At 41.0% G+C, this 24,715-nt stretch overlaps 2 protein-coding genes across 2 annotated transcripts; both read right to left on the reverse strand.

Moving 5' to 3' along the window:
• Nucleotides 1-12,135: 12,135 nt before the first annotated feature.
• Nucleotides 12,136-13,068, reverse strand: LOC139158891 (olfactory receptor 5G9-like). Its single transcript, XM_070736235.1, has one exon. It carries the CDS (start codon nucleotides 13,066-13,068, stop codon nucleotides 12,136-12,138), a length of 933 nt encoding a protein of 310 aa, XP_070592336.1.
• A 7,419-nt stretch (nucleotides 13,069-20,487) lies between these two features.
• On the reverse strand, nucleotides 20,488-21,432 carry LOC139164923 (olfactory receptor 5G9-like). The gene has a single exon (XM_070747683.1). It carries the CDS (start codon nucleotides 21,430-21,432, stop codon nucleotides 20,488-20,490), a length of 945 nt encoding a protein of 314 aa, XP_070603784.1.
• Between the last annotated feature and the right edge of the window lie 3,283 nt (nucleotides 21,433-24,715).

The raw sequence follows: 24,715 nt of genomic DNA on the forward strand, positions 1-24,715 counted from the left end.
AGATTTAGCATTGCCATTCCCTGCCTGGTACAGTTATGCCGAGCAGACTTGCGTATCACCAACTCAAGGTCAACGGTCATTGCATTCCAGATGTGTGACACCTAACGGATGACGTATCCACCTATGGTGTTGGATGGCTACCCATTTGGGAGGGTTTGGGGATACTTTGTTGTTCTGCTGGGCTCATGGCATGAGCCCCCAATTAAGTGCAAAGGTAGAAAGTCAGACACACACACTTGAAATGTCAAGAACACTATTTTTATTGAAAATAAAATAGAAGCAAAACACCCTTTTGGTAGTCAAAGGGCTCACCTTCAAAGCAACAGACTTGAATGCGGTGAAAAAGATTAGATTAGATTAGATTTATTGGATTTATATGCCGCCCCTCTCCGCAGATCTGGGGCCGCTCACAACAATGGTAAAAAACAGTACATAGTAACAAATTTAATATTTAGAAATCTAAATTACAGTTTTAGATTAAAAAGTCCAAAAAAGAAACCCCAATATATAAAAAACAAACACACAATCAAATCATACACAAAAACTACATGGGCAAGGGGGAGATGTTTCAATTCCCCCATGCCTGACGGGCAGAGGTGGGTTTTAAGGAGTTTACGAAAGGCAAGGAGGGTGGGGGCAATCCTAATCTCTGGGGGGAGCTGGTTCCAGAGGGTTGGAGCCACCACAGAGAAGGCTCTTCCCCTGGGTCCCGCCAGATGACATTGTCATCCCATAGTCGATGGGACCCGAAGAAGGCCAACTAATCAGTCGCTGGGATTCGTGCGGCAGAAGGCAGTCTCGCAGATATCCTGGTCCGATGCCATGAAGGGCTTTATAGGTCATAACCAACACTTTGAATTGTGACCGGAAACTGATCGGCAGCCAATGCAGACTGAGGAGTGTTGGAGTAACATGGGCCTACTTAGAGAAGCCCATGATTGCTCTCCCAATCAAACGCAAAGAAATTAACAAGCAGCTGTGAAGACATCATAGCCACTCTCCTTCAAACATTTTCAACTCACACACTTGACTATGGTTTAGTTTCAAAGTCCTGGAATCAGTGCAAAGAGGGTCCTTGGAGAATCCTGAGACGAAAGCCACTTCCTCTTTCACTGAATGGATAAACTTCCACACTCAGAGGTCAGAACACTGCCAATTTAACAGCAGCCCCAATTAGTGGAACCACACCTGACCACAAGTGAACTCCCTTATCTCTTGTAGTATTTACGCAGTTGCTGTTTCCTAGTCATTGCCCTGCCGCTGCATACATCAATGAGTGTCTCTTCATTCGAACCCAACGAGGATAATGATGATGAATTACTCTCTAATGGGCTGTCAGCCATGACCCCCTCTGAGGATCCCATTTCACATTCACTCCCTTCTTCCGAGGCTTTGCTGTCCGAAGCAGTCGGCAGTAAAACTGGCCTCTGACACTGGGAGGATTCACCCACATCCACACCCATAGTCCTTGGGGCAGGAGCTGGCCCAGAGCCAACCGCAACACTTTGTATATGCCTTCTGTATGCCTTTTTCTTCAGACTTTGCTTTGCTTTTGCTGCGTTCATTTCTTGTCTAGTAAAAGTGCCCTTTGAAGCGCCAATATATCTGAGTTTTACTTTCCTAGATCCTGAAAGGAAGCAGACCTGACACTAGACTTTTGGATTGCAAAGTTTCACAAAAGCTTGCACTCAAATACAAAGTTCCTGCTATGCTTGACTGTTTGTTAACTTAATCCTCAGATTTATAATACTACAGTACATCTTATCTCCTATAGTTTTTTACAGTGATCCCTCGATTTTCGCGATCTCGATCTTCGCGAAACGCTATATCGCGATTTTTCCCACCCGATGATGTCACTCTCTTCCTTCCTTTCTCATCTTTCTTTCTCTCTCTCTTTCTCTATCTTGCTTCTTCCTCTCTCACACTCTCTTCCTCCCTCTCTCATCTCTTTCTTTCCATCTCTCTCTTTCTCTCCCCCTCTTGCTGGCGGGCGGCGGGCGGCGGGTGGGCGGGTGGGCGGGCGGGCGAGCGGGGGCATCAGCGAGGAGCCGGGGTTTCCCCTTTGCATGGGCGGCGGGGAAAGACCGATCTTCGTCTGCTCTCTGCTGCTGCAGCAGCAGCGAGCAGACGAAGATCGGGGTTTCCCCGCCGCCCACGCAAAGGGGAAAGCCCGATTCGGCTCCTCGCTGCTGCCGCCGAGCAGATCAGCTGCTGGGCGGCCGCAGCAGCAGTGAGCAGACGAAGATCCGGGTTTCCCCGCCGCCCACGCAAACTCCACCATCTGCGCATGCGTGGCCATGGAAAAAAGGGCGCGCATGCGCAGATGGTGTTTTTACTTCCGCAACCCTACATCGCGAAAAATCGATTATCGTGAGGGGTCTTGGAACGGAACCCTCGTGATAATTGAGGGATCACTGTACTTGTATAATGCTTTATACCAACCTTATACTATATTTCATCTTCTATTATTCCTGACTTATTTTTCTTTCAATTCTGCATCTTGCCAGCCAGCGAGGGCAGTTATGTGCAGCTTGTTACTTTTGTTATCTGGTGCTTGGTCCTGCTATCTTCTCTGTTATCAGCCATCACTTCCCTGCTCGGCTCTGGTATCTCTAAAACAGCTCCAGTCAGTCTCCAGCCCTTCCCTCCTCTTTTTTTATGAAGGAATAGATCCTTTAATTTTCAAAAGCACCATAAACCTTCAAAGCAAGGTGCAATGTTTCTATCTCCACACACTCTATCCATACACACTCTTTTTAACCTAAAGGTTTGGATTTAAGATTCTGGCCTTATCCCCTTACAGTTCCAAGTTATCTTTACAAAGTGCAGCCTCTGTCTTTACATTCTGTGAGAGAAAATCTGCAATTAGATTTTGCTTGCTGTACAAACATAGAAAGGAAATTCAGAAAGACTGAAGGGTAAAATATCAGTAGGTACAAATATCGATATCATATATCCATGTCTTACTCCTTGTCCAATAATCAATAACATGGAGTGAATGGAATAATTGTTTTTTTATGGTTTCTGGGTGTGTGTGTTAGATTTTTAATTAGTTAATTGGATTAAGATATTGTGTATTGTATATTTTATATGTTGTGACCTGCCCCGAGTCTTCAGAGAGGGGAGGCATAGAAATCCAATTAAAAACAAACAAACAAACAAATAAACAAACAAACTATTGTGGCGTGATGTTATCTGGTTTGGTGGTGAAACATCTGTAAGAAAACAGCAAAGCTCAAAGAGTACCAAAGGCTCCGCAACTGTTCAATATGCTAAGCATTTCATTTCTTCTTATACACGCTTTACTTTTATCACATTTCATTCGTAACACCTTCAGCAGCCCATCTTCAACCTCATTATTTATCCAGAATATTTCTATAACTGAAGCCTACTCACTTTATCATAAATTCTCTTCTAAATATACAAATATACAACTTTTCCCCCCTGACAACCATACACTTCTTAGTAACCTTTAGAAAAGCAAAAACTGCCCTTTGCCTGGTATAAAGCCTCACTACACTTCTCAAAGTTTTTCATGATCATCTCTTACATCCTTTCAATCAGACTTTGCCAAATGTCTTTCAGGCAATTTCACAAATTAACCCCCTGTAGTTTTCCCTCATGCTATTTTTTATAGGAAAGGTAATATTCTTCTGAATCTCCAGCACAGATGCAATGCCCACAGAGTGTTAAACAAACTACAGTATACAACTTTTGTAAGGAATTCATATTTTTATTTTAACAATACTTCATGCACAATACTGTTTAACATTTTGATGTTCTGAAAGCAATTATCATTCTTTTTCATTAATTTTAGAAACTATTTGTTTCCATTTTTGACATATATTTCCTGCTTTTATACATGGCCCCAAAACATTTCTTCCAGTATTCCCTGACTTTAGTTTCTTCTCAATTCGTATTTCCACTTTATTTTTTAGTTTGACTCACTCTGCTGGAGGTCCTTGTTTAGCCCACTTCACCTAGCTTCAAAGTTATTAGTTATTTCCCTAAAATTCCTCTGTATTTTTTCTGCTTTTTTATAATCTGAACAAAGAAAGAAGGAATCTTGATCTGCTTTTGATGTATTTCTATTCAATTAGCAGGATTTTTATTTTCACACTAATTTTCTGAAAAGGGAGAGTTGACTTCAAAGCTTCAACTCCCTATCTATTTGAATCACCATGATTATTATTTTTTGCTTAAGCAAACAATGTGGACGTTCATATAAAAACATTATATAAATTTCCTTGGTACTCCCAGCCTCCCTTGGTAGCATTTGGAGACATCGCAGCATCTGGAGAAGCTTCCTTTTGTCACATGGAAACAAATGTTCTGTGACTTAACCGCCAACCCACTTTCCCTTCTGGAGCACATTTTTAACGGAGCTTAATGGAGGGTTGCCCAAGCAAATGACGGCATATAATTGGGGTTGATCTCCAAAGGAAAGCAGGGCTGGATACTCAAACGAGAGAATGCTAGGGAATCCCAGAGTTGTAAACTAGACCTGAAAATCAGAAAAATCATTCCAGAAGTCAATAAACAAACAACTGTTGTGTTTTCCCTAAAACTTCAGGACTTTTAATTTATTTATTTATTTTTGTCAAGTACACATTGGTAGTATACAAAGAAATAACACTGTTTATGTACATGATATTGGTACTAATAAGAGAGAGGCTTAGGACAGGGATGGTAGGCATGCTGGCCCACTTATGCACACCCCTTACTGACCTCTTAAGAATTGGGTGAGGTCAAGAGTGGATAGTCTAAGGGTAAATTTTGGGGGTTCGGTGATGAAACAACAGAGTCCGGTAGTGGGTTCCATGCATTAACAACTCGGTTGCTGAAATCATATTTTCTACAGTCGAGTTTGGAGCACTTTACTTTGAGTTTGTATCTGTTATGTACTCATGTATTGTTGTGGTTGAAGCTGAAGTAGTCATTGACAGGAAGGACATTGCAGCAGATGATTTTATGGGCTATGCTTAGGTCGTGTTTAAGGCAACGTAGTTCTAAGCTTTCTAAGCCTAGTATTTTAAGTCTGGTTGTGTTCTGTTGTGAGTAGAGGAGTGGAGGGCTCTTGTCATAAAGTATCTCTGGATGCTTTCTAATGTATTTACTGTATGTCCGAAATGTGGTGTGGGGTCCAGACAGATAAGCTGTACTCAAGGATTGGTCTGGCAAAAGTTTTGTATACTTTGGTTAGTAAAGTGATGTTACCAGAGAAGAAACTACATAGGATTAAGTTAACAACTCTTGAAGCCTTTTTTGCAATGTTGTTGGCCATAAAATCACCTATAGTCAAACTTAAGTTGAAGATGTTTTCCTTCTCACTTATAGGTTGTGATGGATGTTGATGGAGTAGCACTGGAAATGTCAGTAAGTATGTGGAATGAGGTGGGGGGACTCCAGAAACCAATAAGTTGTAATATGGTTTGCTCGAAAATGTCAGGTTCTTCAAAGGGCTTATTGGAAATCATTGGTATGTATTTGAGGTAGCTGGTTATCTATTTTAATTCTCAGTATGCCATGACATGCCTGGGCTTGCCCAGAGGCACCCACATACTTTCACACTTTCTTTCAGGCCCAGAATGATTTACACCAGTTTGCCCTTTGATAAATAAGTTGACAAGCTGACAGCAATCATGCAGTCACACAAATGGAAGCAATAGATAGCAGCAACCCAATTGGTTGTCAGAGATTTCAAGAGAGTAGTGCATTGCTGCCATCTGCTGGACTTATTCATGAATTAAAATCAAAGGTAGCATTTGTCAGATTCAGGTAAAAAGCCATGGGGTGCCCCTGTTTCGAGGCGACTTGATACTCTTTATGGCTTGGATTTTGGCTGTTAGCAATGTCTATTGATTTCAGCCAGCTTGGGGAATGGCAAAATTATGAGAACTGGAATTGAATATACTGGAAAGGCGTGAGATGACCCATACTTTCCATGGTATACAGCAAGCCAGCACTATTTATTTATCTTATCTATTAGAGAAATAAAGAAAGCAACAATAAAGAACCCAGTTGTGTAATTGTTGAGTTTTGCTGTGTTACTATCAGTAATTCAAACAATATGTGTACGATATTATTCCCATTTAATTTAGGATTTTGTCAAATAGGTGAATTTTTTCTTTCAAAATATATGACTACAAATGAAATTCTTAATGATTTTTTTTGCACCTGATTTTGTTTTCTGTGTTAAGCATATCTGGTTTCCCTCATTGACTCTGCTTCTTAGAAGCCCCTTGGAAAGGTCAAAATGATGATCATGTGAGCCCATGACACTGCAATCCTTCATAAATACATGTTGGTTATCTTGCACCCCGGTTTTAATTATGTGATCACGAGGACATTTTGGTGGCTGTAAGCACTGATGGGATTCAAATAATTTAACAACCAGTTCTCTTCCCTAATGATTTCTTCCAACATCCAATTCATCATACTGCTGAGAAAGTTAACAACCGATTCTCCAGAAATAGCGCAAACTGACTTGAATCCCACTACTGGTTGTCAGTACAGGTACTGACAATAAGTCATTTTTTTTCAGGACCATTGTAACAATTGTAAAACTATAAGTCTTGCAGATTCATGGGAGTTAATTCAAGTTTCAAGTTTAAGTTTTATTGGATTTATATGCTGCCCCTCTCCGAAAACTTGGGGTGGCTAACAGTAATCTTAGACAATATACAATAATAATCCAATACTAAAAGCAAATTAAAATTAATTATTAATTATTCTAGATTTAACAAAAGCAAGTAGAAAATACCCTACTTGTGACTCTAGTATTACTTTTGATCACTAGAAAACAACTTGCCCTAATATTTTTTTGCTAAATATCAATATTTAGATACTACATTAAATTATTTCTTCCTTGAGTCTCCTGTAGATAGAAGGACAGATAATGAATCAAATAATCATCACTATCACCATCACAATCATCATCATCATCATCATCACAACATGTGTCACAGATCTATTCTGTAGATATAATTCTGAACTCTATAGATATAAATTGTTATAGTATCTGGTTGCCTTTTGCAAGACCTTCATTGTTTCCCTGTTAAATGCTGGTTTGATGATGTTTCACGTTCTTCTTTTAAACCATTCATACTCAATCAACAAAAAGCATTGGGAATTTAGGCAACAGATTAGGTTTTTGCATCTCCCCTCAATTGCTGGGGTGGGGGGGTGGGGAATGGAGAAGACTTTTATTTTATGAAAGAAAAGCTTACAGATAAAAGAAAGGAGGTTGAAAATTAGTGTAGAAACGAATCTTAATAATAAAACTATTTATTAATAGTTTATTAATAATAATAAAACCCTGAGTTGGTTGAGAAGGGTGGCATAGAAAAATAAATAAATAAATTTATTTTCTATTTTAACAATTTATTTCTACAAGGACTTTATAAGTCCAATTCTATTATATTTCCATTTCAATTTTATAGCTCTAATATATTTGTTTATGGATGACTTCTAAATTCCTGTTGCATTAATCCTGTACATCTTGATGGTCACTTTTTACAGAGCTGTTCATCTTTTTCTGCAATTTATCTTTCCATATCTTTTTTTTTAAATTCTGCCTTCTATTTCTTTTCTGATAAAGTCTTGACTTTTGCTTTGCCTTTTTTTGCTTGGTTATTCCTGGGCTGGGCTTCTTCCATCTTCTCCTTTTCTTAATCTTTGTGTTATTTGAGGAAAATGGCTTGAAGAACTTCTCTGGACACCAGTCAGAGGAAACAAAATAGACACTTTACTCTTGTCAGACTTCTTAGCTACTATCTCCTTTCCGGTTGCCTCTTCTCCTCTCTTTATTATTGACAGTTGGTCCTAAGAAACAAAAGCTTTCCACCACTGTTGTCATTTCTAAGCTTAATTGCTATATCTGTTGACATTAGATTGGTCCTATTCTTTTTAACCCTTGTCAATAAATATAATTAATACCGGGAAAGATCCTCAGTTGTTCCTTAGTATGTGCTGTTTGGTTTTTAAATATGATAGGGTTTTATATGCTTCTTTTTTAATATTAGATTTGTTTCGCTATAATATTGTTTTTTATTATTGTTGTGAGCCGCCGCGAGTCTTTGGAGAGGGGCAGCATACAAATCTAATAAATTATTATTATTATTAGTAGTAGTAGTAGCATGGGTGCCAGGCAACCTGAAGGTTGAGCAACTGGCATTAGATTGATGTGGGCTTTTTGATAAAATACAGGAGTAATTGACCCTAGCTTTTCCCTGCAAAGCATAGAATAGCTTTGCTATTGTCAATAAAATGATTATCCACCTCTCCAGCATTTTCCTATGTATTGCTGTTTCTGCTTGCTTTACTGGGCAGTTGGCATGATCTAAATCACTTAGGTAATCTTAGTGGGAATATATGGCCCTCATTTATTCCCAGTATTCCTTGTTCATCCCTCCCAGGAATTCACACAGACACTCACAAACACACACGTTTATATACCCAGAGACACATTCTGCTACAATGAACACAGTGGCTTGAGGGACCAAATAATTTACCATGGGCAAGATAAGATATTATGTATCTTTTAGGAATTGAGATGCTGCATTTCATACCAAATGAAGCTCCTGGATACCTTTTAAGAGTAGCTCCCTGCATGGAAAAGAGTAGATTGACCTTTTGTCTGTTGTTAGAAGGCAAAGTTTAGTATTGATTAAAAAGGAGGAGGACTATGCTGTTGCTATGGAGAAACAAAACGAGGTCTTTGATTTAGATTCATGATATTTCCAATTCATTTCCAGGCATGCTTAGTTAAAATCCTTCAGATCCTCTGATTCTGTGGAAAGCAAATTTTAGTTGAATGGTATAAATATGTCAGATCAACCAAGTAAAGAATTTATTGTGGAAATCCTGCTGAGCATACATCAATGTTGTGCAAAAAGCTTTTGAATGGGACTCTGGAGAGCCATGCTTGAATGTTGTCACTGTTTCAATGTGCATTGACCGCAGCTAACGCCTGCCATTCCCTCAGACAAGTGGCTCTGCCCTTAGAATCTCTTAAGGGTTCTCTTGGGCTGCTGATTTCCCCAATTTCCTTCAATTATTTTTGATGTTAAGAAGCTTGGTGGGCAATCTTGCTAACAGCTATGTTAACCTTTCCTTTTTTGTAGGCTTAGCCTGTCACTGAAAACCTGTCAGAACCATCCTATATCTTTGAGCAAGTTTGCACTAGAAGATAGAAGGTCATAATATATTCAGTAGACAAGTTGGAGAGAGCCATTCTTTGAGAAGTACCTGGTGATGCAGAGATAATCTAGGCCAGAGCAACTACAATTTAAGAAAAATAATGGTATTTATCCTATTAATTAGAGTTAGATTAACATTTTCAAGGTTCCCCAGTTTCAGCTGGTTACAGATAACATCCACAAGCTTACTTCTGTGGGTAGCAAAAAATTCATAGAAATTGACTGAGGCTTCAATTCGTACTTGCCAGTGTAATTTCAAGTATGTTATTGCTAACATTAAACAGATTTATCATTTGCATATGTTTTTTAATAATCTCCCTCTGGACGAGAATCAAGGTCATATTTTTCCAGTTTACTTCTACTTAATTCTATCCCATTTATATTAATTTAACTTGTTTTTCACTCAGATATGTCAAAACATCTCTTCTATAACAGATTTTCATATTATACCTTTGAATGTCACATTCTTATAACAACACTAATCACTAAGCCTACCAAGATTAAATTTTATGACAACTGGAAGTGCTGTTTTTGTTATGATATTTCCTCCTGTCTAATTAAGATTTCCTTTCTTGGTAGCTGGCTCAGGCACTTCAGCTCATCACAAAAATTAGAGAACTCTGCTGGCTGCATCCACTGATACTGTAACTCCAAAAAGCATGTTAGAGAAATGATGTAAGAAATTACCTGAAACAATGTAACATCCCTGGCTATGAAGCTCAGTAGTGGTTTTCCAAATACTGCTAAACTGGGTCTGTTGGGAGTAGTATTTTTGCCTTATTTGGAGGGTCACACAGTGAAGGGCTGTAAATTTTTTTACTACCACACTGTGGGCGTGGCTTATTTTGTGGGTGTGGCTTGCTGGCCATATGACCAGGCGAAAGTAGTTTGATGATCATGTGACCGGAAGGTGGCTTAAAGGTCATGTGACTGGCTTAAAGGTGGCCAACTTAAAGTCACTCACATCAAGGGTTTGGGTTGGGGTTAGGGTGCCTGGCATCTCCTCGCATCAAAGAGATACAATTTCCCTATCTATTTACTATTACTGAACATACAAAAATATACTCTTTAATTCTAGGTATATATGTGTTAGTACATGGTACATACTGTTATTTGGGATTGCCATGTCTGTTAAACTGCCTATTGTAGTTAATATATTTACAGTTGTAATATCACTTTAAGGATTTTTAGCTCCAAGTCTTACTCCCGAGGAGATCTCCTCTAGAGCAGTGTTTTTCAACCAGTGTACCACGGCACACTAGTGTGCCACGGGACATGGTCAGGTGTGCCGTGAGCCCGGCCCAGCTGGAGCTTCCCTGGCGGTGATGGCAAGTGAGCTTTTGGGGCCCGGTGGGAGGGTGAAAGAGAGAAAGAAAGCAAGAGAGAGAAAGCAAGAGAGAGAGAGAAAGAAAGAGAAAGAGAAAGAGAAGGAAAGCAAGAGAGAGAGAAAGAGAGAGAGAGAAAGCAAGGGAGAGAGAAAGAGAAAGGGTGTGTGTGTGAGAGAAAGCAAGAGAGAGAGAGAAAGCAAGAAATAGAGAAAGAGAAAGAGAGAAGGAAAGCAAGAGAGAGAGAAAGAGAGAGAGAGAAAGCAAGGGAGAGAGAAAGAGAGAGAAAGTGTGTGAGAGAGAAAGCAAGAGAGAATAAAAGAGAGATAGCAAGAGAGACAGAGAAAGAGAGAGAAAGAATGCAAGAGAGAGAAAGCAAGAAAGAGAGAAAGAGGGGGAGAAGGAGGGAGAGGGAAAGACATAGAGGGAGGGAAGGAGGGAGAGAGAAAGAGCAAAAAAGAGAGGAAGAAAGAAAGAAAGAAAGAAAGAAAGAGGGATGGAGAGAGAGAGGGAAAGAAAGAGGGAGGGAGAGAGAAATAGGGCAAAAGGGAGGAAGAGAGGGTTTTTTTATCCAAACTTTTTTTAGCCCCCCCCCTCAATGTTCCCCAGGATTTTGTAAATGTGAATAATGTGCCGCGGCTCAAAAAAGGTTGGGAAACACTGCTCTAGAGTAACCACTCCTGCATTTTGGCAGATCTGTGTACTTGTACATTAAGGAGAAACCTTAATGCACGGGGCAAAGCCAGCATAACCAAGCCTATGTTTGGGGGTTGCTGGCCTGGCCCATAAGCATTGCCTCTGCTGGACACTCACAGCGAATGGTGTGGAACGGCTTTAGGATGCCGTTCAAAGCTTTCACCCAGCTGTAGAGGATGCTCCTCCTTGTCCAGCAGTAGATTCGCCATGCACTTCTGGCTACAGCGGCGCCCGCCGAGAACAACAAGAACCCACTCAGCCACCCTGCTCCACCTGGCCGCTTTCTCTTCTGAGCTCGGAGCAGCATACAACTGCGAAAACATTCCCCCTTTTGGGAGAATCGATCAAGAGGGACCACACATGTTCCCCTGGGTCACACATGCCCCCTCTGGCATCACTCCCGCCCCCCTATTTGAGAAGCACTGCCTTAGGGTAAGGGCTGGAAATCAGATGGAGGCTATTTCATGAAGACATAGTAGAAGAAACAGTTTAATAAAGCATTTTTGGAAACAGATATAATGTTCTTAATTCAGATTTGTGGCTGCTTTTCCCCATGTTGCTTAAAGGTAGCAAATATTTTACCAGGATGGTGTTTCCTAGGTATGTGAAGTTTGGAAGCTCCAGAATCTCCCAGTCAGGATCAGCTCCACACTCTGTATGGAAAGTTATGGAAAACTGTATGTCCCCACTCCTTAGGGATTTATACCAAGAGAAAAACAGGGCATGTGTGTGTGTGTGTTTGTGTGTATGCATAGAAAAAAGTTACCAAAACAGAATTAATTAAGATTCACACAAGCTCAGAATTGCCTCTATTGTTACTATGATTACTACAAAATCAGACTTTATTCCATAAAAAGCAAAATATTAAAATCAGTCTCTTTCATTTTACACAAACCTGGAAATCTTAATTTAGTTTATAAAAGCCCCTTTCTTCTGATCACCCTGCCTACAGCAGTTTGTACTTCCTTGTTCCTTACGCTGTAGATCAATGGGTTTAACATGGGGATCACCACTGTATAAAACACAGAAAACACCTTTCCCTGGACTGCTAGAAAGCTATGGCTGGGTTGCACATATATACAGAACAAGGTGACATAGAAGATGGAAACAGCAGTGAAGTGGGTGGAACAGGTGGAGAAAGCCTTTCGTTGCCCCTCCACAGATTGGATCCTTAGGATGGCACAAAGAATATAGATGTAAGAGATAATAGTAAAAATGCCACTGAGAGAGCCAAAAGTAGAGGACATGATAAAAAGGACCATCTTGTTGATTTGTGTGTCAGAGCAGGAGAGGGATATGACAGCAGGGATATCACAGAAAAAATGATTGATCTCAGACTTGCAGAAAGTTAATTGGAAAGTCATAACTGTATGTGTCATGGCATTTAATAGTCCAGCAAAACAAGGTGGAACTAAGAGTAACAGACAGGTTTTCCTGGACATCATAACCATATAAAGCAATGGATTAGAAATAGCTACATACCTATCATATGCCATAGAGGCTAAGAGATAAGCTTCAGCAGCCACGAAAAAAGAAAAGAACCACATTTGTGCTGCACATTCCCTTAAGGAAATGCTTTTGCTTTCTGTTACAAAATCTATCAACATCTTTGGGGTGACCACAGAAGAATAGCAAAGGTCAAGTAAGGACAGGTTACTAAGGAAGAAGTGCATGGGGGTGTGAAGTCGAGAGTCTATCTGGATTAACAGAAACATCCCAAAATTTCCCACCAAGGTGATGAAATAAATCGTCAGGAAGAAAATGAAGAGCAAAATCTTTAACTCTGTTGACTCAGCAAATCCAAGCAGGATGAATTCATACACCAAGGTGCAATTTGTTTTTGCCATCTATCCTTTTCTGCAAATAAAAGTAGAAAGCAAGTTTATCTGCAATATGTCATAAAACATTGACAATGAATGAAAAAAGATTTTAAAAAAGGACATTCCCACATATAACATTTTGCTTCCCCTCACCAATTTCAGCTGTTACCTAAAAACCCAGAAAGTTAGGATAACAAGTGAAACTTGATTTTTTAAAGAAAACACAGATTATGTGCATCATGTGCAATTTTAACAAAAAATACTACTAAACATGCCAGATAAGTTTTCCAAATTTTGCAGTTTTATCTTTCTATTCTTCTGAAATCATACCCCATAAATACCCTAATCTCTTTATGCTGTAATACAGTGTTCCCTCGATTTTTGCGGGGGCTGCGTTCCGAGACCGCCCGCGAAAGTTGAATTTCCGCAAAGTAGAGATGCGGAAGTAAATACACTATTTTTGGCTATGAACAGTATCACAAGCCTTCCCTTAACACTTTAAACCCCTGAATTGCAATTTCCCATTCCCTTAGCAACCATTTAGATTATTACTCACCATGTTTCTTTATTAAAGTTTATAAAAAAAATATTTATTAAGGGTGGACGAAAGTTTGGTGATGATATATGACGTCATCGGGCAGGAAAAACCGTGATATAGGGGAAAAAACCACAAAGTATTTTTTAATTAATATTTTTGAAAAACCGTGGTATAGACTTTTTGCGAAGTTTGAACCCGCGAAAACCGAGGGAACACTGTATTGCATTTTCCCCACTTTACACCAAAACTATGAAATATTATTTAGATTTATTTCCTTCTTGTTCCTGACTGTAACCCTAATCACTCTTACCTGTGATTAAATTGTATTTTGCACAGAGAGGATCCATTTAAGCAGTCAGATCTGAGAAAACCATGCATGGGATCCAGAGAAGGACTCCTTGGGATGGGTTTCTGGTCTCCCAGCACAGAAAGACATCTTTATATCTTTCCTTCAGCCTTACTAGAGTTCGGGGAGTTTACTGCCACCATCAGGTAGTAACCAATAATTGCTTTTTCTTGATTTTCCCGTGGGTATAAAAATTACTTGCACTGGAAAAATGTGTTTAATCTGAAGGTGCTTCAGTTTCTGCCTGTTAGTGCACTTTTCTCATTGGCTGTCTTTGCAAAATACACCTGTGCCTTGGAATCTGTGGAATAGGCCAGATCTCCAAGAGTCAGGACAGCTGTCCTTGTGTATTTGAATGGTTGACATACGAAAGGTGGGTTACAGTAAGATTGTTAGGAATCTCCAACTTGGGATTTCTAAAATGATATCTGTTGTGATTCCATCCGAGGCCCCTCAGGGAACGGCTGATCTTCTGTCAGTTTCCTGCTCAGAGGGGGAGGATGAGGAACAGGAGGTGCAGGCAGACGAGGAGGAGGAATCCCAGGCTGAGGAAGAGGGGGAACAGCCAGAGGCCCCCGAGAGGGAGCTCTCCCCAGCAAGCAGCCTGGATTCCTTAGAGGAAAATGCACAAGCAATAATCGATCTGCGACAGAGAAGAGCAACACAAAGAAGGGACCAATTGGCTAGGTACTTTCAGCACTAAAGAGGCAACAGCTGGGTTTGGGTGTGGTGCTCTCTGGAAAGGCTAAAAGGCAGACCCACCCTTCCTGGCTTGTGGAGTATTATCTTTGGGAGTCCTGGGACCTGGCTGTGATCTTTGGCGTCTTGGAATTCTGGTTTGTGACTTTGACTACTGAAACCTTGGGGGGAAAAGGTTGGGGTCTTATGCTCTACAGTGGTGGGTGTGCCAGCAAGAAGTTTGCTGTATTGTCTGGACATCAGGACTCTGCTGTAAAGTCTCCTAGCCTGCCTGTTGGGAAGAACAGGTTTTTCTCTGTGTTTATTTTTCAAGCTATACAGTGATCTCTCGATTAGCGTGGGGGTTACGTTCCAAGACCTCCCGCGCTAACCGATTTCCGCGTTATACTGGATGCGGAAGTAAAAACCACCATCTGCGCATGTGCGCCATTTTTTCATGGCCGCACATGCGCAGATGGTGGAGTTTGCGTGTGGGTGGCGGGGAAGACCAAGGGAAGGTTCCTTCAGCCGCCCAACAGCTGATCTGCTCCGCAGCGCGGAAGCAGCGAGGAGCCGAAGATGGGGTTTCCCCGTTGCCGCGCTGCGGAGCGGATCAGGTGTTGGGCGGCTGAAGGAACCTTCCCTTGGTCTTCCCGCCGCCCAGGCAAAGGGGAAACCCCAAGATCTTGGGGTTTCCCCTTTGCCTGGGCGGCGCTGGGGCCATGCGGAGCCGCTCATCTAGGGGGGCGTGGACCGGCAAGGTGCCCTCCGCTCTCTCTCTTTCTCTCCCTGTTACCGGTGTGGTATAAGAGAGAGAAAGAAAGAGAAAGGAGGGTGACTTGCCAGTCCACGCCCCCCTGGATGAGCAGCCCCGCATGGCCCCAGCGCCGGACTCCATTGCCGAACGCCGAAACCGGAAGGGGCGAGGTGGGGGGGGGAGAACGGGAGGCTCAGCATTCCGTCAGTCGCAGCGCTGGCTGTCAACTTTTCTTTTTAGCACTGGGGAGGCAAGTCAGCTCCTGCCCAGTTTTAAAAAGAAAAGTTGACAGCCAGCGCTGCGGCTGACGGAATGCTGAGCTTCCCGTTCTCTCTCCTCCCCCTCGCCCCTTCGCCCCCCTGTGTTCCTAGGAGAAGTGCTGGTGAGGAGCAGAAGGTCTGTCTTGCCTCAATCCCCAGCACTTCTCCTAGGAACACAGGGAGGCGAAGGGGCGAGGGGGGGGGGGAGAGAAAACGGGAGGCTCAGGAAGGGAGCTCGGGAAGGAGCCCACGGTCAGTTGGCTGCGGGCGGGAGGAAGGCGATTGTTCCGCTGCCGCCAGCATGGCCTGGCTGGCAGTGGAAGATGTAACGGAGCCCACGGGGGATTCGCCTTCCTCCCACCCGCAGCCGAGACTGATCGTGGGCTCCTTCGCAACCTCGGAGAGCTTCCAGGGCATGAAAGCTCACGAAAACCAGGAAGTTCTCCGAGGTTGCGAAGGAGCCCACGATCAGTCGGCTGCGGGCGGGAGGAAAGCGAATGCCACGGGGCTGGGCTCGGCTCCCCCCTCGGCTCCCTCCCTTACCAGCCCCGCCGCGGAAGGCTCCATTCTGTTCCCTGCCGGCCCGATTGAGCGGCCGGCGGTCTCCATTCAGGGAACCGGCACCCAGCGTCCCCACGCCGCCTCCACCTCCCGGTAATGCGCCCGACCTCTGCCTCTCTCTTTCTCTCTCATATACCACGCCGGCAACAGGGAGAGAAAGAGAGAGAGAACTAGCGTGGACTTATTTTTTATTTTTTAATATTTTATTTTAATATTTTATTTTTTTAATTAATATTTTTTGAAAAACCACGTTGCAGCGTTTCGCGCTAATCGAGACCGTGCTAATCGAGGGATCACTGTAAAGTACTTTTGCTTTTACCAGCGTGTCTGGCTGTTTTTTCCAGTTGGTGTTGAGGTCTGGGGGCACCCAGACAGAACAGATATCCAGGGGATCCCTTCCAGCCCTTTTATTCTAAAATTCTCTAAGCAGTTTTATACACAACTTTCACACCTTAAACATTTTTTTAAAATAGTTTTCTGGAAAATGTTGATCAGGTTTTTATTTTAAATAGCTATTTTGAAATGGGAATGGCATAATCCTGCCTTCTTTCCTAAAGCAAATACTCCATAGTTTGGCCAACAGCTAAAGTGGCTCTTCTGCCTACATGGGTTCAATGCTGTGCCAGATTTTCTCCTTTAAAACAGGGGAGGTGGTTAATTATGGAGATGAGATTGAGATGTAATGGGTGAAACCAGGGATGAAATGCTGCTGGTTTGTTTGTGCCTGACAGTTGTCAGAGGCAGCGTGAAACTCTACCCACCCTCCCACCCAGAAACCACTATTTGGGTTCTTTTACCCTCTGCACATACACAGAACTCTTTGCACATGTGCAGAGGGTAAAAGAACCCAAATGGCAGCATCTGGGCAGGTTGACAGAGCCTCACACTCCCTTTGCTGTCTCTCCAATGACCAACAGTTACAAGCGAATTGTGAGAGATATCTTTGCCTATGTGTTTAATCTCTCTACCTTTAGTCAAGGGAATCTTACTTTGCAGTTTGGGGGAGGGGGAAGGCTAGTCAGGTCTTTCTTCTCAGCCAAAGCATTTTCCTGTGGATTTAGATCAGTCATGTAGGTGAGTCATGTAGGCACCTAAAAAGTAGATAAGGGTCAATCAAGGAAAACCTAGGTTCATCCACTATGTTCTGACCCAATTCTCCAAACAAGGCAAACCTTCTGAAGTTAACTCAAGAATTCCTTTATCAGGAGCACCAGCAAAAGATTTCTCTCCCAAAGCGGACTAAGAAGTCCGGCTGGATGGAAGATGGATACTTATGCCACAGATGAATATGTCTGTCAAAGTAATAGGTTCTAAAACCATTTACTACTGGTTCTTGCATGTGCTTCTCTGCATGACATTTCTGTGCATGCCAAGTGGGTGGGTGGAGCCTCTAACCACCAGTGGTATCGGTTCTAAGAACTGGTCTGAACCAGGAGCAACTCACTGCTGGTCTGCCACATCTATTCATCTCCACCCCCTGCCTTTTATCCCAAGAGCTAGGGTGTGGCATCACTAGCAGTGATGGCTCTTCCTTCCCGAGGATTGGCCCATGACTTTCCACTACTCTCCTCTTCTCTGCCTTCTGCCCATCTGTGTATCATGGCACTGGACCCAGCTGTTCCTCCTCTTCCTCATCAACTACTTCCAGACCTGGAGGCTGTTGACTCTCCATCTGAGGGCTGATGGATGGTCCAGGCTCCGTCTGTTTCTCTCTCTCTCTGGCCCCCTCTCTTCCAGCTCCATTTCCTTTCCCCCATCGGAGCTCTTGGGTTGCCTTGATCCTGACTCCCATGCCTCTTCCTCTTCTGATTTGGCTGCTGAGGGGCCGGTGGCTGAAAGGCCACAACACACTGACTATGCAAAAGAAACTCTTGCTTGGAGTGGTCTCCAAGCTGGGTACTCACTGGAGCTCCAGTTCTTGAAGGTCAGGGAGAAAGAGGTAAACCTGCACCAACCTGAAGTGCTTAATCAGTCTAATGCTGATCCCACTCCCTGAATGGGATCCATTGAGAGCACCACTGGCAGAACAGTTAGCCAGGTGTATCTGATCGTATCCAGGGCAATATCTTTTCTATTGGGGGGGGGAATCCCAGTTGAACACCAGGATTACCAAGGAAAACTGAACATTACCTTACTATAGAGATCAGTGGATTCTCCAGGGAGACTATGGACGTGAGGCCACAGTCGAAGTGTTTCACAATGGGTAACATTTAGATACAAGCTTCTTAACTGAAATTTGTGAGTATGCCCCATTCCCCGCCAATGGTCTCAAGTGAAAATAAAAAAAGAGAAAATAAAAAAACATTCTCCAGGACCTTTCTCCTACCTTGACCAACTTGACCATAGGCATATGCATCTTACATATTTCTAATAGAGAATATTAAATCTAAACAAAAACCGCCTAGGGGGGCGGGGATAACTGAGGGCTGCACTTACCCTTTGAACATTATGACAGAGGATACATTGAGTCAAAATCCATATATTCAGGGGTGGGCTACTGCTTGGATGGGGGGGGCATAGTGGGGTAACAAAAATGGAGCTCAACCCCAGAGCACCCAATTTGCACTGAAAGATATTGAAAGAAAATGCAGGGTGTCCTGCATAAGCCCCGCCCACAGTGTGGTACTAAAAAATTTGGTAGCCCTTCACTGCATATATCCATGCAGTTTTCTTGGCAATCACACAAACACACAAGGTTTCCCATTGCCTTCTTCCAGGAAACAGTTTTGACAGGCTAGCTAAGAGTCCCAACTGGCTGAGGAATTCTGGGAGTTGAAGTCCAGAAGTCTTAAAGTTGCTAAGGTTGGGGACCCTTGCCCTAGACTGGTGGTTTTAGGCGGGTAAAGGCTGAATCCCTGGCAGGATGGGATCAAGATTCTTCATGGAACATTTGTAAAACTGTATGTGCTCATCCTTCAGGACTGAAAAGGCTGCAGTTCATTAATATGGGGGTGGTGGAATAAGAAAAGTATAATAAATATTACCTTCATATATAATAAGTATTATAAAGTAAGGTTCTACATTTAGGCAAGGAAAACAAACTGCACGGGTACAGCATGTGTGGTACATTGCTCAATTGTAGTAACTGTGAGAGGGATCTTGGCAGTGAAGGGCTACCAAAATTTTTACTACCACACTGTGGGTGTGGCTTATGCAGGACGCCTTGCATTTTCTTTCAACATCTTTCAGTGCAAATTGGGTGCTCTGGGGTGGAGCTCCATTTTTGCTACCCCACTGCATCCACCATCCCAGTCTGGGCCCTAGCCCACCTCTGGATCTTGGAATCCTAATGGATAACCATTTAAATATGAGCCAGCAATGTGCAGCAGCTGCCAAAAAGCCAACACAGTCAACACAGTTAAGTTCTCTGCATTAACAGAGAAATAGAATTAAGATCATGTGAAGTGTTAATACCACTTTATAAGGCCTTGGTAAGGCCACACTTGGAATACTGCATTCAGTTTTGGTCACCATGATGCAAAAAGGATGTTGTGATTCTAGAAAAAGTGCAGGGAAGAGCAACAAAAATGATTAGGGGACTGGAGACTAAAACATATGAAGAATGGTTGCAGGAACGGGGCATGGCTAGTTTAATGAAAAGAAGGACCAGGGGAGACATGATAGGAGTGTTCCAATATCTCAGGGGTTGCCACAAAGAAGAACGCAGAAAGCAAAAAAGAAATTCTCCAAAACACCTGAGGGTAGAACAAGAAGTAATGCATGGAAACTAAACAAGGAATGAAATAACTTAGAACTGTGCAGAAATTTCCTGAAAGTTAGAACAATTAATCAGTGAAATAGCTTGCCTCCAGGAAGTTGTGAATGCTCCAACACTGCAAGTTTTTAAGAAGATGTTGGATAACCATCTCTCTGAAGTAGTGTAGGGTTTCCTGCCTAAGCAAGGGGTTGGACCAGAAGACCTCCAAGGTCCCTTCCAACTCTGTTGTTATTAAACCCAGTTTGACACTGTATTTGCTTGAGCAGTAGCAACAGAATTTAGACTTCATATTTAGACTTCAACAAAATAATTAGCAATCATAGAAACTCAGGATTACTTTTATTGATTCCACAGTACAGTTTTGTCACTACTGCAAAATCGAAAAAATATTTCTCACAATCTTTGTTATTAAAAACTTACCTGTTGTATTTTAAAAGCAAAAGGTCTAAATTTTATTTTATTTATTATTAAACTTCTATGCCACCACCCATCTCGTTACCACAACTTTAGGCAGCTTATGATTTAAAGTCACTCATACATTTTAAATCATTATTTTTCTTTTTGCAGAAAGATTCAACACTTAGGAGACTAGCTCAAGATTGATGGAAGTCTTTTTCTTCTGATCACTCTCCTTATGGAATCTTGTACTTCCTTGTTCCTTATGCTGTAGATCAATGGGTTTAACATGGGGATGACCACTGTATAAAACACAGAAAACACCTTGCCTTGGTCTGGTAGAAAACTATGGCTTGGACGCAAATATATACAGAAGAGGGTGGCATAGAAGATGGAAACAACAGTGAGGTGGGTGGAACAGGTGGAGAAAGCCTTCCGCTGGCCCTCCACTGATCGGATCTTCAGGATGGCACAAAAAATATAGATGTAAGAGATAATAATGACAATGCCGCTGAGGGAGCCATGAGCGAAGGACATGAAAAAAAGGACCATTTTGTTGATTTGTGTGTCAGAGCAGGAGAGGGATATGACAGCAGGGATATCACAGAAAAAATGATTGATTTCAGACTTGCAGAAAGTTAATTGGAAAGTCATAACTGTATGTGTCATGGCATTTAATAGTCCAGCAAAACAAGGTGGAACTAAGAGTAGCAGACAGGTTTTTCTAGACATTATAACCATATAAAGCAATGGATTAGAAATAGCTACATATCTATCATATGCCATGGAGGCTAAGAGATAACCTTCAGTCGCCAAGAAGAAGGAAAAAAACCACATTTGTGTTGCACATTCACTTAAGGAAATGATTTTGCTCTCTCTTAGAAAATCAATCAACATCTTTGGGGTGACCACAGAAGAATAGCAAAGGTCAACTAATGACAGGTTACTAAGGAAGAAGTACATGGGTGTGTGAAGTTGAGAGTCTATCTGGATTAACAGAAAAATTCCAAAATTTCCCACGAAGATAATGAAATAAATTATGAGGAAGAAAATGAAGAGCAAAATCTGTAATTTTGGTGACCCACCAAATCCAAGTAGGATGAATTCATACACCAAGGTGCAATTTGTTTTTTCCATGTATCCTTTTCTGCAAATAAAAGTATAAATTAAGTTCAGCTACAAATGTTCCCCCCAAAAAGAATGAAGAAAAATCAATTTCATCCCCCCATGTTGGGGGAAAGATCAGAAGCAATGTGAGAAAATATTATTTTACCGAAAGAATAGTAGATGCTTGGAAAAAACTTCCAGGAGATGTGGTTGGCAAATCCACAGTAACTGAATTTAATGCTGCTGTTCTGTTCTGGTCATAATGGGACCCGAAGCCATGTTTGAGACCCTGTAAAATCTTTTCCCTGCATATCTGGAACTTGAAATTCCATGACTTTATATCATATGATGGGTACTTTCTTTGAGTATTTTTTTTGGGGGGGTGGGGCGGCCTTAGTTTTTGCTGTGTAAAAAAAGTCACTCATGTACTGTTTGTGTCGTATACGACCCGGACCAAAAAAGGTTTAATTTAGGTAATTAGATTTGGTCTTTTGGAAAACTTTTTTTGCTGGGATACAAATGTGAACTTTTCTGAACACAATGAAAGTAAAATTGAGATGAAAAAAAAAGAATGCTTATATTTTGATTTTGCTCGCAAAAGGCCACCCCTAGTGTTTTTGTGCAATTTTGTTCATTTTTATCTAGCTCAGGCTGCCAGTTCAATTTTTTTTTTACCTGTTTGTGTTGGATCACTATTTTGAACATTCCTGATCATTAGAAAAATAGAAATGAAGTGAAAAAAAATAATGCTTATTGGGTTTTTTGCTCAGAAATAGGGTCACCCCCCCCCATGACTGTGTGCAATCATGTTCACTTTACCTTTTTTTAAGGCTACAAATCCTGCCATTTCCAACTTTTTTGAAACTTTTTTTGCTGGGATACTAATTTGAACTTTTCTGAACATAATGATATAAAAATTGAACTGAAAAAATAGATGCTTATTTGTTTATTTTACTCCTAAAAGCCCCCCCCTCCAATGTACTCATATTTATTTATTTATTTATTATTTATTTATTAGATTTGTATGCCACCCCTCTCCAAAGACTCGGGGCGGCTAACAACAATGAAAAGACAATGAAAACAAATCTAATATTAAAAATAATCTAAAAAACCCCCAATTTAAAGAATATATTATATATATTTCAGGCTCCAAAATCAAATTATTATTAAAACTTTATGCATTGAAATACTAGTTTGAACATTTCTGAACATAATGATATAAAAATTGAACTGGAAAAATTGATGCTTATTTGTTTATTTTGGTCAGAAAGCCCCCCCCTCGATTTGGAGCATTTTTTTCAGGTTTTTTTAGGCTGCAAATCTCCACAAAACTTTCCCCCTAAGGTATTGATATACTAAATTTAACATTACTGATCATAAGAAAAATAGAAATGAGCAGAAAAAAATGATGCTTACTTGTTTATTTTGCTCACAAAGAGCCCCCACCCCTCAGACTTGCTGTGTGCCATTATGTTCAGTTTTTATATAGATTTGGCTGAAAATACTTGGAATATCCTTTTGAAAACTAAGTACATGATGGCCAGACAACTAATTTTATGAAAGAAATACATTTTACTAAAAACAAGTATGTAATTTTGAAATTAAGAGCATAATTTTTATATAAACTGAAAAAACTGAAAACAGCCTGGTGGGGGCCTTTTCTGAGCAAAATAAACAAATAAGCATAAATGTTTTAAGTTCAATTTTCATTTCATTATGTTCAGAAATGTTCAAATTGGTAATTCAATGCCAAAGTTATTGAAAATATTTGTAATTATGGGCCTAGAAAAATTTATAAAGTGACATGCTTGAAAAAATGGGGGGGGGTAATTTTTTCATCTCAATTTTACTCTCATCGTGTTAAGAAAAGTTCAAATTAGTATCACAGTGAAAAAAGTTTTCAAAAAGACCAAAGTTAAGTACCTAAAATAAACCTTTGTATACGACCCAAACAGTACATGAGTGACTTTTTATGAGCAGAACAGCAGGGTTTCAAACATGCCTGGGATAAATATATGTCCCTCCTAAGATAAAATACAGGGAATAGTATAAGGGCTAGATGGACCAAAGAAGTAAAACAGACTACCAAATACTGTTTTTAACTGTTTTTTTAATATGTTATAAGCTGCCCCAAGTCTTCAGAGAAGGGCGGTATAGAAATAAAATTAAAAAATAAAATGCTACTAAAATTAATAAATAAAATACTACTAAACATGTCAGTTACCTTTCCCGATTTTGGTAGTTCTATCGCATGTTTATCTTCCCCTTGTTCTGGAATCATATCTCATAATCACTTTAGTGCAATAATTTTGCATTATTCCCCCTGCCCATTCACTTCAATTACAATGCTTTATTTAGATTTCTTTCTCATTGCTGACAGCTATCGCAGCACTTCTTACCTGAGACTAAATTGTATTTTTCTGAGAGAGAAATCATTAAGCGGTCAGGTGTGTATGGGCTTCAGAAAAGGACTTCTTAGGATGGATCTCTGGTCTTGCAGCACATAAAGCCATCTCTATATTTGCTTGGGTCTTTCAGCTTGCTTGCTGGAGTAGGGAGGGGAAGTGTATTGCCACCATTAGGTGGTAACCAGCAATTACTTTTTTTGTTCCGGTGGGTATAAACATTACTTGCACTGAAAAAAATGTATTTAATCTAAAGGTGATTCAGTTTCTGCCTATTAGTGCAATATTAGCAAAATACACCTGTGCCTTGGAATCTGTGGAATAGGCTAGATCTCCAAGAGTCAGGACAGCTGTCCTTATTTATTTGAATGGTTGAGATCTAGGAGGTGGGTTACTGTAAAAGGTCTTCTACTGTTAGTAATCGCCAACTTGGGATTTCTAAGATGATCTCCAGGGGATCCCCTCCAGCCCTTTAATTCTAAAATTCTCTAAGTAGTTTTATACACATCTGTAACTGCAATGTCCTTAAACATTTTTTAAAAATTGATTTCTGGGAAATGTTTTTATTTTACAAAGCCATTTTGAAATGGGAATAATAATAATAATAATAATAATAATAATAATAATAATAATAATCTGGATAGATCAACCGTAGATAATCTAAAGGTAAAGTGTTGGGGGTTTGGGGATGACACTATGGAGTCCGGTAATGAGTTCCACACTTTGACAACTTGGTTACTGAAGTCATATTTTTTACAGTCAAGTTTGGAGCGGTTAATATTAAGTTTAAAACTGTTGTGTGCTCTTGTGTTGTTGCGGTTGAAGCTGAAGTAGTTGCCGACAGGCAGGATGTTGCAGCATATGACCTTGTGGGCAATACTTAGATCTTGTTTAAGGCGTCTTAGTTC

This window comes from Erythrolamprus reginae, chromosome 1 (assembly GCF_031021105.1).
Source record: "Erythrolamprus reginae isolate rEryReg1 chromosome 1, rEryReg1.hap1, whole genome shotgun sequence".
NCBI classification, from domain to species: Eukaryota; Metazoa; Chordata; class Lepidosauria; order Squamata; family Dipsadidae; genus Erythrolamprus; species Erythrolamprus reginae.